Genomic DNA, 16,077 nt, shown 5'->3' on the forward strand with positions numbered 1-16,077 from the left:
CAATGCACGTTGCCCCAACAGTTAATTTGACACACAATAATCCTTTCTTTACAGGAGACACTGTGCTCGTTCAGACTGATAGGTGACAAAGAGCTACTTGGAATATCAGTAGATCTGTTCCCTTTCCTTTTGTCTCTTTGTCTCTTTTCTCACCACCTCTGGATGGCTCATCTTGCTTGTGTCCCAAAAGTTACCAAATTGGTCATACACTGCTGCAGGCCTTCCACTTTCAGCTGCACAGCTGTTCTGTCAATGTGGCATTCACAAATGTGAGTGGGAAAGATATATCCACCCCACCTGCTGTAAATAATTTTGACCGGTGACTCACCCACTGTTAACATGCGATCCTCCATCTCAAAGAGCTCTTAAATTTCCTCTTCTCTCCACATTTTTATTTTCCAGTGCCTCGTTACTTTTTTTTTTTGTTTTTTTAGCAGTGACTTCATCCAAGGGAGGTGCTTTACAACTTAACATATGTTTGGTCTACATTTTTTTTTCTCCCTTTTTCTTATGGTATACATGATAAACACCTTCACTAACCTACAGTCTTCAGGGCATGTGGTTTTCCTCATGTCAAATGTATTTAAAGCAAATCCTGTACCACTCTTTTAATGTGGGGGGAAAAAAGGTTTTGATTAATTTTCCATATTCTCCACTTTACTTTGATGAGATACAGATGGCTGTAATACACAGTTGAATGTTAAAGTAAGGACTTCTATTCCATGTTAAAATGTTTTTGATTTATTTATTTAATTCCTAGTAGAAACGCTGCACTTTGGCTTGAGTTATGGAATTGCTTCTATAACTTATTTGAAATAATATGCTGCTAATAATATGGCCTTTATAATAATAGTAAAAAAAAACATTAAAAGTTAAAAAATGCGTTGAAGAAGGCAGGACTCCTTACAAATGTTTGTATATAATTTTCTTGTTTTATCTGTAATTTCTAGTTCTACACCATTGGTTTACAGAAATATCTTGTCTGTTGTGAAGCATTAATAAGAATAGATGTTGTTTTAGTAGACCAACAGAAACTTAGAAAAAGATGGAAAGTTACATAAGCTTTTAGGACCTCGGAGGTCCACCTAAAGAAGAGAACTCAGAGGTTGTATGTAGCTTTAACAAACTCATCCCTTTCGCATCTTGGCGTGATGCCTCTTATTCTAAGTTTCATGGGATTAGGCATCTAATAGTCTCTTTGACTACTTACTAAATCACTTTGAAAAGACTTTGCACTAAATGCAGTAGACTAAAAGCCGTCAGTCACAGTGTGTTAGAGCCCCCTCTGGGCAATATGTCAATAGGTTGAGAACTATTGTATGGGAGTCATCAAAGGTGTTGATTCCATTGTCCTGAGGCCAACTTCCACTAGATATAAGGTATTCCTGAAATACAAGTACTTATCGTGACAGGGAGGTTCCACAGTAATTACTCTCACCTTAGTTTCTGGTAGATGATACAGACTGATTTTCAGGTTTATATTCCCTTTGTCACACTGAGAGTTAGTGATCATACGTGACCTGAGGACATGTTTGCCAAAGCCAACATACCTGCTAGATTAGTGTACACACAGCTGACTAATTGCTGCTGTGTCTGTTACCATGAGAAAGAGGAGCCTAAAAGATTACTGCGTTGGCTTTTAGTTGCTGTTTTAATCCACTTTAATTATTTTTAAGGAGATAGGTGAAGAAAGTGGTGTGTAGTATAAATGGCATAGCTGTAGACGTTGTCTGTTTTTGGCTGGCTTCATTGCAGATTTACAAGTCTCTGGTATTCGTGAATCAAGCTACAACACAGGGTTGGGGGTTAAAAGAATGATCTAGAGCTAGAACAATAAAGCTTTACTGAGATCTGAATAAAATATTTTGTTGGATCAGTGTATCCTGTAATAGAGATTTTTATCTTTCAGCTTTTCATTAAATAACATGCAATTGTAAAAATTGCGTCAAGAACAGTGCAGTGTTCAACATTTTAGCGTGTACACTAACATGTTACATGAGAAAAAGCAATTTACATTTCAACAACGCCCTTCAGCCAATTTGTCGAACATTAAATGTCTATTTTACAAAGTTTGTTTTTCTTTGCTTTTATATTATCTACTTCAGGAGTATTATTCTATCATTTCTGTCTTGACATACATACTACTTCATATGGTAGCTTGGATCTCCTTTCCCCTTCACTTCACATGCTTTTGAGGACGCTGAAGGTAGAATGGTGTAGTTTTGTTATTCGCCTACAATGTATTCCTCTTTTCAGCCGACAGCCCCTAGCATTCCAATCAAGACCTGGTTCTGTAGACTGGTTTTGAATATGTGCTATAATAAGCAGACCCCGTTACACCCTGGGCCAGATGTCTGGCATTGAAACAGCAGGAATGCATACCAAGACTTTCCTTGTTAAATATGCCCTACCAGTGCTATATGCCACACTTAAAGACAGATGTGCACAATTGGGGCCCATAGTCTCTACTGATTTTCTCCTACTGTGAAGTTTAAAAGGAGGACGTGCACTGGTAGGATAAAATCTGGTATGTGTATAAATTTATTAAGGTGTCGGTAGCAAGCAAACTTGAGCTTTTACACTGTTAGATGGCAGTTTTAGTTTCCGGAAGACAATTAAGAAGCCATTTTGGAAACGCAAGATATCAATAGCTTGCAAAGACAAAGTCCAGCACCAGAGAATTAACCAAACATACTTTGCGTATAAAACTCACACAAATATTTCTGGGATATTATCGTGTGACTGATCAAGACTACTCAACAACTTCCTTTTTTATGATGCATTAGTTTGTATTGCTTTTACTGGATGATCCTTGACATATTGAGTACTTTTCTATATTTTCTATGTTAATTTGGAGCCCACCAAAACAAACCAACTAACTTTCCAAGAAGTGTGCTAGTTTCAATTTCTACATTCTAGACACACTAGATTCTCTTAACTCTTTAAAAAGGATTCCTTTTTATAGGTTATTGGTTGGTCAAACACTCACATGGCAGTTTTTATGGTGTCTTTATGAGCACAGCTGCTTCTTTAAGAGAGCCAGTAAAGTGTACTAGAAGCACCATTCGTGGAAACAAGGAACTATGTGTTATGGAGCAGAACATTTTTTTTTTGTCCTGTGCTTCCTCTAATGTTAATGGTACGGTTTCATTAGAAACATAATTCCAAATACTGTTGAATACCCGATATGGACAATCTGTTCCATTGTGTTTAATTGATTTTATCTCCTGGCTTGCGTCTCTTTCCAGCCCCATGTCTTATGATCTTTTGCCCAAAACATACATTCCATCTCTGGTCAAATGGAAGGTCATGTGAAGACTGACAGATTGTTGTCAGGGCTGCTTGCTTTTTCTTTTTCATATTACTACCAAAAATTGCACAACCCTGCACACCACAATAGTTTAGCATCTATATTCAACTGGTCTATCATATCAAAAGTTCTTTCAATGGACATTGGATTTAGACAATCCAGAGTCCCAGATTTTTAACCTGTATGTTAGGGGTGTTTTTGTAAGATTTAATATTGGAAGCCAATTCTGTTTACTTCTGAGGTCATCTGTCTTGTCTGTCCATTGGCACTCCAAACACTAGCCAAATCATGTATTTTTTATTCCATTAATAGTGCAGTAAACGTCTTAAACATGTTTCTTAGCAGGGACAGGAAACGCAGAGTTAAGTCAGGAAAATGTGATTTCTAAGATTCTTGTTACCTGACTGATCATGTATGTATGATCTCATTGTGTCGAAAAAAGACTTGATTGCCTTTGTATATCTACCCACAGTTTGTACGTTGAACAAATGGCTCATTAGCCAAGCTGTTTAAACCTGTCTTATGTTTTCTGTAATGTTTAAATAAGGGGTGACCTAATTTTACACGGCTAAGATGCCTGCAGATTTAGTAAATGCAAGGTTTTTTATGCTGTTTGTAAGGATATCGTTCTGATCGCTCTAGTGTTTGTGCAAAGGGAGGTACTTTGTCGAGAGCTTTTATCAAATTGTTACTTATACGGGTTACCACTGTGCTTGCCTCCGGTTTTCATTGAACAGTGTATGGATCCTACTGAAGGTGCTAGGTTTGTTGCTTAAAACAGCTGATCGCTGACAAGAAAGCACTGCCATTGAAATCTCTTTCTAGAATTATGTCCTGGGAATGTTATTCCACTATTTCCTATTCATGGTGATGTTTAAATATGGTTGTAATAATAGTGTGCAAAGTGTGTGTAATCTATATCTTGATATCATACGATTCTATGGTCTCTCCTTAAAGACAAATTACTTAATAAGTTTGCTGTCATGCAAAGCAGCTGATTGGAGATCACATGCTGCAAGGAACTTGGTGTGTGTGGAACTCATTATACACCACATTCCTTACATTAACTAATGTCTGATCTATCAAATTCAGTTGTGATTTAATCTAATTGTGTGCATTTTTGTCTCCACGACAAGCCTTACATTGGAAAATACAGTCATTTAAAATAGATCTACCGGTTGGTCTAGTAAGTTCATGAATTGTATAATATAGTGCCATCATATTCTATAGAATTTAAATGACATAATGGAGGTTTACATGGGTCAAGAAATACGCTTTAAAACCCAGTTTTGAAGTGACTGGGGAATGATTAAAGGAATACAACCAAGTCTGCCTTTTGATACGTACTAATGTTTGACTAAGGCTTTTGTCTGTGGTATGGTTGTTTTCATGGCCTTTTGGTTGTGATCATTACATGACTGAATTAGCTACAGCGTATGAACTCTCAGATTTGGCACTGCGTCAAAAAGCAGACAGAAGGGGTTCATTGTCTGAAAGCATAGGATTTCTTTATATCTTATCCCAAATTGTCATAAAACCTGAAATGAGTGGAGGAAGTTGTCTGACACCAAAAGTAAAAAGGCAGCTATCCGTTTTGGATGTTTTAGACTCTCCGAAATTATAGATTCAGTCACTGTTTAGAATATATCCTTTAAAAAATGTAACCTGTGCCTCATAATGAAACTGGGTTTCAGAATTGTTGACCATTTGAAGGTAGCCCATAATTTGTAAACATGGCTCTTAAGTAAAGTATTAGGGATCTCAAAATGTAAAAAAAAAAGAAAAAAAAAAAAATCAAGGTTGCTGTATGCTAACGTTTTAAAAGTTTACCCTGTAGTTACTAATATGTAATTGTTATCAAGCATTAATTCTAGAAGTTAAAATTTTTTGTTTATCCGCTATGATAGCCAGAGCAGTAACAGAAGGAATAGTAGACATGAGTAAATAGGTTTTCCCGTATGTTTTACAGATTTTATTTTTCTTAAAATAAACTCTTGTTTGGAACCAGTGTTTCTGCACACAAAGAAAACCATAAGCTCTAATGAAAAGTGTAGATGAATAAAGGGTTGCCTCCTGACATCAAGGGTTCTGTGAATGAGTTTGTCCTGTGTGTGGCACCAGGTGGCAGTGTGTATGTTTTATATAGTCTCTAAATAAAATATAGGCCCTGCAGTTAAACACAGTGGGGATCCAACTATGCAGTTGGTACAAAACCTGCTACAGTTCAAGTGCTATCAAAGGGTGTGGTGTATATATTAGAGGACTGCATTGGGAGGCGGGTCCCGCCAAAAAACTTGCGGGCGGTCTTGCTGGTGCTGCGGGCGGTCAGGCACTGTACCTGCGGGTCCCTGTAATCCCGCGCAGTCCCGCAAAGGCTACCTTCTCCCTGCTCCCTTACAGTGTCTTCTATCTTGCTCTGCCCAGGAACAAAACAGAGTCACGTGATGTGAGTCACTTCCTGTGACTCCGCCTTGTTCCTGGGCGGAGCAAGAGAAGAGACTCTGTGAGGGAACAACTCGAGGGCAGCCATGTGGGACTTCGCGGGACATTAAGGTAAGGAGGCAGGCATGATTGGCCACAAATGTGGTGGGAGCGGGCGGGATTGGCCACAAATGTGGTGGGAGCGGGAATTAAAAACACCAGGAGCGGGATTAAAAAAGCAGTCTCGCGCAGGGCTCTAGTATATATTCCTCTTCTAAAAGCTATACGGATGTACTTTTATTTTTAGTCATTTTAATTTGTTTAAAAACCAGTTCCTTTTCAAGTGCCTTATACCGGTATTTTCCTTTGGCAAATCAGGATGGAAACGTATCTCTTGTTTCTCGGCAATAGCTGTATTCTTGGGATTGTATGGTAAATTTAATAATTTAAACCTTAACAGACGTGAGGTGGGGGATAAATCAGAAATAAATGACAAAACATTTGAGCGTTGCTTTTAAAGCCTCAAAAGCCCTTTCTACCACAGTGCCCGACCCAACTCGCACATCACAGTAGGATTTTACAATTTTATTATTACACACAATGATGAGATGCAGAGAACCACAGTGCAGAAGGCTTCGTGTTTTATTCTATGTATACTAATAGATGTTTGTTAACCCCTTAACGACAATCCACGTACATGTACGGGGTTGCCGTGCAACGCGATAACGACAATGCCCGTACATGTACGTGGTAACGTTATTTGCCGTTTACCGCGGCGTTTTCGCCGCGATCGGCGGCATCGCGGTTTTCCTGGAAGCCTCACAAGTGAGGCTATCCAGGCAAACAAAAAAAAAAGGTTTTGCAACCTTCCGATCTCCGCAATTCACGGAGATCGGCGGTTGAAACAACAGACCGGCGATGCAAATCACCAGTCTGTTAAACACGCCCCTCGAGCCCGATTCAAATCGGGTAAGGGGCATTCCAGGCTGCTTCTACATTGAGGCATGCCTGCAATGCCCCAGAGGGGGCTTCACAACCTCCCGATCGCTGTGATTCACAGTGAATCACGGCGATCGGTGGGTTAAACGACAGACCAGTGACTGAAATCACTGGTCTGTCAACCTCCCCCCCCGAACCCGATGCAAATCGGGTGAGGGGCATTCCAGGCTGCCTCTTCATTGAGGCAAGCCTGCAATGCTCAGGGGGGGGCTTCACAACCTCCCGATCGCCGTGATTCACAGTGAATCACGGCGATCGGTGGGTTAAACGACAGACCAGTGACTGAAATCACTGGTCTGTCAACCCCCCCCCCCGAACCCGATGCAAATCGGGTGAGGGGCATTCCAGGCTGCCTCTTCATTGAGGCAAGCCTGCAATGCTCCGGGGGGGGGGGGATTCACAACTTCCCGATCCCCGTGATTCACAGTGAATCACGGCGATCGGTGGGTTAAACCACAGACCAGTGATCTGGTCTGTCAATCACTCACCCCCCATTCCAGCCTGCCTCTTCATTGAGGCAATGATGTTTTTTAACTATACACTGAGGTTGTGTAGCCTCAGAGGGGGCTACACAGCCTCAGTGTATTGTAAAAAAAAAATTAAAAAAAAAATTAAATTTAAAAAAAACAAAAATTTTCAAAAAAAAAAAAATAAAAAAAAATATATATATATATATAGTTACAAGTAAAAAAAGGCACGAAAAAAGTGCAAATAGGTATATATGTATGTTTTTTTTATACACAATTAGCGCTACATACAATTAGCGCTGTATCTTCCCAAAAAAATCCCACACGCAAAGAGTTAAAATATTGGCATTATAAATGCCCATAGTGTGCCTAGTTTTAAAAAATTATGATTTGATGGGGTAAATTGAATTGGCCGGCTTCAAAGATGTCCCCAGTATGGGACGTGGGCACAGAGTGACCAGATGTATAAATGGCAAAAATATACACACCTCACAAAGGTGGCCTTTTACCTCCCAAATAACCCAACAAACCCCTGCATGTGGGGTATCGCTGCGCTCAGGAGATGTTACTGAACACATATTGGGGGGGTGTTTGACACTGACATATACCAGGAGCGGTACATTTATACCTGAATTACAATGTGTGTGAAAAAAATACAAAAAAAAATTACTACCGTAAAGTTTGACAAAGGCTAGTGGTAAAATTAGTTCATGGAAAGGGTTAAAATACCAGCATTTCAAATACCTTGGGGTGTCTAGTTTTTAAATATATATGGTTTGATGGGCTCAATAGCATTGGCCGGCTTCAAAGATACCCGAAATGGCACATGGGGCAGAATGACTAACTTTGGGGAAAAAAATTGTTTTGAAATAGCAAAACGCTACCTGTACTTATTGCCCCAAAACGTGCAGAAAAAAGCAAAAAAACATAAAAACATTGGGTATTTCTAAACTCAGGACAAATAGTCGAATCTATTTAGCAGGTTTTATCATTAGTTTTTGCAGATGAGTAAAAGTTTTTTGGTTTAAAAAGTGAGAGAAAGTAATTTTTTAACAAAAAATCACCATATTTTATAATTTTTTGTATAGTAAATTAGATGGTATGATAAAAATAATGGTATCTAAAGAAAGCCCTGTTTGTCCTGAAAAAAACAATATATAATATGTGTGGGAGCACGAAATGAGAGAGAAGAAAATCACAGCTAAACAGTAACACTGAAAAACGTTAAAATAGCCATTGTCCCACAATATACTACGAGTAAAAACCCCTATTGTCCTTAAGGGGTTAATGGACCCATGATTTAACCACTTGAAGGTCAACGATAAGGGTGTTTTCGGTTGCAAGTACTCAGTGGCACCATGTTGTTGCATCTGCCATAGAAAATGCTACTTGTGTCATGGCTTCTAGTCTTTAAAATGTGAATTTTGGTTCTTCCCCAGTTGCGTTTACTGTCTGCAGGCTGAGACGTTATATACCGTATTGGCTCGGATATAGGCCGCCCCCGTATATAGGCCGCACCCTAAAAGTTTGGTGCTTTTTTAAAGAAAAAGTTTTTTTTTCTTTAAAAAAGCACCAAAAAAAACATGCTGCCACTGTCCTCCCTCCCCGAGATATGCTACCACTGTCCTCCCCCCCGAGATACGCTGCCACTGTCCTCCCTCCCCGCGATATGCTACCACTGTCCTCCCTCCCCGAGATACGCTGCCGCTGCCCTCCCTCCCCGAGATCCGCTGCCCTCCCTCCCCGAGATCCGCTGCCCTCCCTCCCCGCGATCCGCTGCCCTCCCTCCCCGCGATCCGCTGCCGCTGTCCTCCCTCCCTGCGATCTGCTGCTGCTGTCCTCCCTCCCCGCGATCCGCTGCCGCTGTCCTCCTCTGCCCCCCCTCCTCGACTTACCGGAGCAGACTCCCGGGTGTCTTCAGGGCCGGCGAGGGACATCTACGCAATACGCGTATGCAACTTCCGGTACCGTTACCGGAAGTTGCATTTGCGTATTGCGTAAATGTCTCCCGCCGGCCCCGCAAGACACCCGGGAGTCTGCTCCGGTAAGTCGGGGGTGGGCAGAGGTAAAACGCTTAGATAACCTCCCGTGCCGGCACCCCCCCCCGTGGGAAGTGCTGGCAGGGGAGGCTGTCTGAGCGTATCGGGGAGAAGGATGCAGGTCCCCTGCACCGCTGCGGGGGATCTGTATCTTAACCCCGCTGCCTGCCCGGCGCCCGGGACTGCATGTCCCGGGCGTCGGGCGCTAGACCCCGAATATAGGCCGCACCCCCACTTTAAAAACTTAAAGTGGGGGAAAAAAGTGCGGCCTATATTCGAGCCAATACGGTATATATATATATATATATATATATATATATATATATATATATATATATATATATTTTTTTTTTTTTTAATGAGGATGGCATGTCGGGAAGGGCAGGTTTCCAACTTTGCACCCAGGATGTGGGCTCTGATAAGAAAAATAACTTGTTTGCATAACAGTGTGCAATTCTGTGCGAGACAGATTGCTTTCCCAGGGCTGTGCATGATTAGTGGAGCCAGCACTGATAGTGTCCCAGTGAATTAGATCTGTGTTATGAAATGCTACCTGTCTGCATCGGTTTAAATGGAGGAACAATGGTTCTTTGAAACCGCTTGAGCTGCCTTCGTGGACAGGAACTGTGTTTAACGCAATATTGTTTACTGTGCACTCTGTTTCCATGTACTGTGATCCTGGGACAAAGTTGGGACGGGCAACTGATTGAGTAAACATATCCATCTCTTGAATACTGTGGATCTCATAGTATTCATACAAATAATGGTGTAATACTACATGCTATATACTTTTTTGTAAGCCTCTGCTGTGCTGAGGTGGCTGTGCCACGAAAACTCCACTGCTTTAGTAAAACTACAGGTAACGATTTTCTTAAGCTGGTGGCTTATTCTAGTCTTCTTTCTTTTGTATTATACACCCTAAACTCCGTTCTTTGATCATGATTTGCGTGAAATTATTTATTATAGTTCACTACACACACATTCGCTGACTTAAGCATCTGTGTGTATGAGCCAGGATTTCCTCTTTCTGTGTCCTGGAATAATAGAATCGTATATCTTAATTTTATTCTATTCAAGGAGATACCTGCTCTGAAGAGTTTACAGTCTAAACAGCAGTAGAGTGGGAATTCATGCAGATACCATCAGGGGAGGAAGCACAATAAAAATGTTGCAAAAACTTAAAACCTTGTCTGTGGAGATATGTGGGATTTTACCATTTTTGGTGCTACTTGTTGCTTGACAAATTCTAGAACCGTAGGGCCTAGAATGTTACTCATGGGGCCTTACATTTCTGAGTATTTTGTACCACTCTTTAAAAGTACAAATCAACACAAACTGGCTCCTTGACATTCCTGCCTGACTTGTATCCCCCACACGCTTGTCTATAGACCGTCTTTTTAATTGTTTGATATCCCTTTTCATAACACACAGCACCGTAATGGAGAATACCTTGCCGGTGTGGCAGAAAGTATTTTTGACAAAATTGTACCCAAAGTGTCATAGTTAAATATCCAGCTGTTTTTTTTTTGGAAGAGGTATAATTGAATCAGTGAGTTCAACCAGATATGGAAGCCATGCAATGCTTAAAGGCCTCGGTGGGATTTAAAAAAAAGGATTTGGAAGTTAATATGATGTAATAAAGAATAAAGGTCACCGTGTAGGATGTGATGCAACACTTTGAAGCCTTTTGCCTGAAAAAAGTGACTAAATGGAAAAGTTTTGGCAACAATAGTGAGACATCGTCTCGCAGGCTCTTTTTAGTCAAGCCAAAACACAAATGGAGCTGGACACGGCAGGAAATGGAGTGCTACAGATCCTTCCTCATTAGAAGATACAAAGAATTTACCTATCTAAACACAGATTTATGTGCTTATTTTTTTTATTAAAAATTGAAATAAATCTTTCTCTCCCATGATGATGGATCGGTGTTAGTAAATTGTAACTATTTGAGTAACTGTTTTCTTTTCTGTAGAAACTTCCTGGCATAAACATGAGTGAGCCGTTTGATTGTGGGAGCTGCAAGGAGTCCCTTTATGGCCGAAAATATATACAGATGGATGAGGGACCTTATTGCATTCCGTGCTATGACAGCCTTTTTGCTAACACGTGTGATGAATGTAAAGAACTGATTGGTCATGATTCCCGGGTGAGTAGATCTAACTAAATCTAAAGTTGGTGGGAAAGTGAGGATTATCTTTCCATTTCTTAGAGAATTGGCATTAGTTTTGCGTTATTGATACTTCTGTGAGGATGCAAAGAAGTCTCTTGTGTTCATTCGCTAAGGAGGGATTTGCAGGCTAGTTGTACATGGGTAAAGTAGGGGGATTACCTTTTGTCAATGACTTGGCTTTCATACCCTAACATTTCTGGTGCCCAAAATGAGGAAGAGTCGGCGTTCCAGGAGTGGGTGTGATGGGATGTGTGGCCACCTGCCCAACTTACCCAAAGAGTCAAGTGGGAGCCTGAAAGGAGGACTGTGTTGCAACGGCACAAACGTCCATTTGTTTTTTTTGGGGGGGGGGGGCAATAAGGGGAGATCAGGGGATTTCCTTAACAGCACATGCCCACCACTGATTGCAAATGCCCAGGACAGTGGAACAGTGCCTGAAAAAACAGGGCTGTTGAGAGGGATGATATACACACTAATAGCCAGCTCAGCACTAGTGGTTTTTAGATTGACTAAGTCACAAGAGTCTACTACAGAGTTTTATACTTGTGCTATGTTTTTTTTTTTTTTTTATGTGAAAATATTGTAGTCATTGTAGTTGAGGACAGAGTTCAGCGGCATACTTAATTAACACCTATCCTCCAAAAATGAAGCGGGTGTACTCTACACTAAAGAGTTTAAACTACAAAGTATTTGTGGGTAGTTCCTTAGCCAGATTGGTAGACATTTTATATAACCAATGTCCCACAATTCACTTGCAGCACCATATTGGATTGGCTACCAATAAACACGTGCATCAACACCCGTGTATAAATAACTGCAGAGCTATCCTTGAACTTGCCTCAATATAAACTGTTCACCTTGTAAAGCTCCATAGTTATGTGTTTATATTTGGTAAATTTTTACCCCTATTTACCAATAAGGCTTTGTCTGAGCAGCAAGTTATGGCAATATATACCGCAACACTTTTTTGCTTACATCTCACAGGAGCTGTATTATGAGAACCGCCATTATCATGAAAACTGCTTCCGGTGCTTTCGTTGTGACCATTCATTGGCAGACGAGCCCTTTACATGCCAGGATGATGAACTCCTGTGTAACGACTGTTACTGCAATGAATTCTCCTCCAAGTGTGTCAGCTGCGAGAAAACAGTCATGCCAGGTATTTAAAGACAGAATGGGATGTTTCATTCATTAAGCTATATAAATCATAACAATAACAGTGTCTGTATGTGTGTATATACCTAATTTGCTCGATTATAAGACGACCCCCCCAAAATTTTAACATTAATTTAGAAAAAAGGAAAAGCCTGAAAATGACTACCCTATCAAAGTTTTACTAGTAAATATTTACATGTAAACTATTTTAATATTTAATAAAACTATGATTGAGAAAAATGCATTTTTTTATTTGCCAACCTGCCCCCCCAGTTATGCACATCTGCCCCACAGCTTGCCACTCTGCCCCCCAGATATGCCTTATACCCTCCTATATGCCACTCTGCCCCCCAGATATGCCTTATATCCCTTTTGTGCTCCAGACTCCCTGGTGTCAAGTGGGGGCAGCCGGTGGACATCCTCTGCTGCTACTCGGGACTTCTATGACTCAGCACTGGAAGGTCACTCCGGTGCTCAGTCATAGAATCCCCGGCGGAAGTCCAGAGTAGCAGCCGAGGTTATCAGCGGGCATTGCGCAGTTGTTCACCGGCTACCAGAGAGGAGGATCCAAGACCCCTGCAGAGATTCGGGGATCCTCCTCTCTGGCAGCCAGTGAGCGACTGCGCAATGCACATAGACAACCTCCGCTGCTGTTGGCTACTCCACCCCCCCCCCTCCCCGGGGCTTCTATGGTGGCGGTCATGTCACGCCGACGCTCCATCACAGAAGCCCTGGCAGCAGCGGTGGTTGTCTGGATCTTAGTCTTGTAGCCAGACCTCCATTTCCTTGCATTTGCTCTGAAAAAAGCCTCGCCCTATAATCGAGCAAATACGATATATGTGTGTGTGTAATATAATTGCATATCCCTTTGGGGCCCTAACTGTTTTTTTTTTTGTTTTTTTTTTAAAGAAACAGATGCTTATGGCTGTCTACATTTGTATACATTTACTGATATATTTTTTTTTAAACCACAAAATGGTTGAATGCACAATCCCAGGCACATTAATAAACTTTGAGAAATCCTTAAAGTAATACAGTAATATTGTGTAAGCCGAGTAGCTCAAAAATTCATATAGGATAGCTGAGATTCAGAAGATACAATACAGTGAACCCCATGTGTTAAGTAAAACTTCTTATTTAAAAAAAACAAAAACTGATCAGACTTCCCTTTTAACTTTGAATATATAGAATTTATGTATTCCGCAGCAACATTACAATTCTTACTGCGTGCTGAGTTGTTGTATATGTCCTTGTTTAAAGTATTCACCCAGTCACTTTAACATGCAAGTTAAGTGCTAAGGGGAAGAGATGAGAATACTAGCAGCTTAAGAAATATTTAAGTTGTATTTCTGGAAAAAAGTGTCTAAGTATGTCACGTCCTTGGTAGAGAGTGGAACAAAATGGAAAGCGTTTTGAAGCATAAAAAGCAGTACAATATATTAAATGTATTTTTGCTATAAAAAAAAAACACATTGTGGGAAAACCCTAATTGATTAGATCCTTTAGATCTTTCCGACAACAAAGAATGTTTTTGTAGCGGTAACACCTGTTAAAAGTTAATCATACCTGATGGACATCAATTATTGTCTTTCAAGTGTAATATAAGCTAGGAACTAACGGTTTTGTAAACGAGGATCTGTGCTGTCCCTGATATAATCATTTTACACGGACACCACATGTTTATAGTTAGCTGCTCCCATTGTTTAATAATTCTGTTAATTACCATGCAAAATATGTACATCAACCACTGCATGTTGTCAGTTTTTAAAAAAAATCTACTCAATGTTGTTTGGGTTAGTTTCAGATCTTTTGTTGACCTTATCTCCATCTCGTAATTTAGTTTTGCAGGTCTTCTGTTTTTGTCTTGGCTCTAGAGCTTATCCAGGACAGAAGAAATGGGATTAAAAGCTTTTCTGAGCTATAAATATTTAAAACGCCCTAAAACCATGAAGGATTTTCCTAGAAAACAAATATGATTCCCTTGTGCAGCAAGTTCATATCAGATCAAGCAGAGACTGAAAAATCTAAAATAAACAAGATGGGGCTTATTAATGTTTTAGATAGAAATGTAGTGTGTGTGTGTGTGTGTGTATATATAATAATGTATATGTGTACACTTCCCCTTATGGATCATTGACCAGTGAGACCTACCTTCAAATTTTTTTTTGTTTTTGTTTTTTCCTTTTTTTCCCCCTGTGTTTTATCACATGCTTACTGACGCGGTTATCTGAAATCTATTCTGGTCCTTTAAATATATGTTCTTCCTGCAGGCTCCCGAAAATTGGAGTACAATGGCCAGACCTGGCATGAGCACTGCTTCATATGCAATAGCTGCAAACAACCTATTGGATCCCGGTCATTCATCCCAGAGAACCAAGCTCACTATTGCATTCCGTGCTACGAGAGCAAGTTTGCACCCCGCTGCACACACTGCAAAAAGGTAGGTGAAGCCAACTACTTTTCAGTCGTTCCTCTAAATCACATGCCTTTCTTAAAGTGCCGACCCAACAGTTTCCGCCTTTCATAGAGGAAGATGGAAATTCATTACTTTTGCCCTAAAGAGAAATTAGAATTAAAGTTTCTCAGTTTCTTTGTGACATTTGGAGGCATTCCGTTATTTATATACACTGGAATAATATTATATTTTAATTTCTAAGGATAGTTTTATTGAATTTTCTACATATTGAATTGACTACACTTTTGGTAACTTAATTATTCCCAATTCTCCCACACATGGGTATACTGGCAGCACAGCTCTTTTACCATCTTAACAGTGCTGTGTCATCCCTGATCACTTACCTCCAATATGCTAATGTAAACTCTGTTACAAAATAAACTTTTTAAGAAAACAACTACCTTATTTCAGTAGCGTTAGTTTGCATTCCTATAAGCTGCCTTAGTGCATGTTACAACAGTAAGGTCATACCTGGGGGGAAAAGTGAGGCCTGGGATTAAACTTCTGTGCAAAGTTTTCCAACAATTATGTATAAAAAATGTATGAGCTACTAGGGAAAAAGATGACAGACATGCCTGGAAATGGTTCTCTTGGGACCAATTTATGAAATCAAACTTACGTTATCAGTTAGCAACTGTCAAGAAGAACACTTCCAGAGAAATGGCAATGAGGATAGCCACCTCAAACATTGATGCCACCTTTTGTTCATAAATAATCCTTTGGTTGATGACCTGAAACCATATCCCCCCCCACCCTTTTTTTTATTTTTTATTTTTTATTTTTTTTTACCTATCCTGTTATTTAGTATTTCATCCTAATAAAAAGGGTTCCACATATGACATCATGGCAGTGTTAGCACTGTTTAACCTGTATGTTTAATCAAAATATTTACATTCCACCATAGTAAAAATAACAGAATTCATACTCGTAGTGAAAGTGCTCATAGATGTACACTAAGGCTTTTCTTTAAGCAATATATGCATTTATATGGCTTCCAATACTTTATTGTGTAATCTAAACAGTTTCATTGTACTTGATTGAAAGAGACATTCATGTATTGT

The 16,077-nt window shown here is 40.1% G+C and overlaps 1 protein-coding gene across 1 annotated transcript in view; it reads left to right on the top strand.

Moving 5' to 3' along the window:
• Positions 1–16,077, top strand: part of FHL3 (four and a half LIM domains 3) — a 35,528-nt gene that overhangs the window by 16,362 nt on the left and 3,089 nt on the right. Inside the window, exons 2-4 of the mRNA XM_053454547.1 lie at positions 11,209–11,382; positions 12,391–12,565; positions 14,832–15,001. Coding sequence (XP_053310522.1) covers positions 11,227–11,382; positions 12,391–12,565; positions 14,832–15,001 — 501 coding nt within the window. The 5' untranslated portion in view covers positions 11,209–11,226. The remainder of the gene's footprint in view (positions 1–11,208; positions 11,383–12,390; positions 12,566–14,831; positions 15,002–16,077) is intronic.

Source organism: Spea bombifrons, chromosome 2 (assembly GCF_027358695.1).
Source record: "Spea bombifrons isolate aSpeBom1 chromosome 2, aSpeBom1.2.pri, whole genome shotgun sequence".
NCBI lineage: Eukaryota > Metazoa > Chordata > Amphibia > Anura > Pelobatidae > Spea > Spea bombifrons.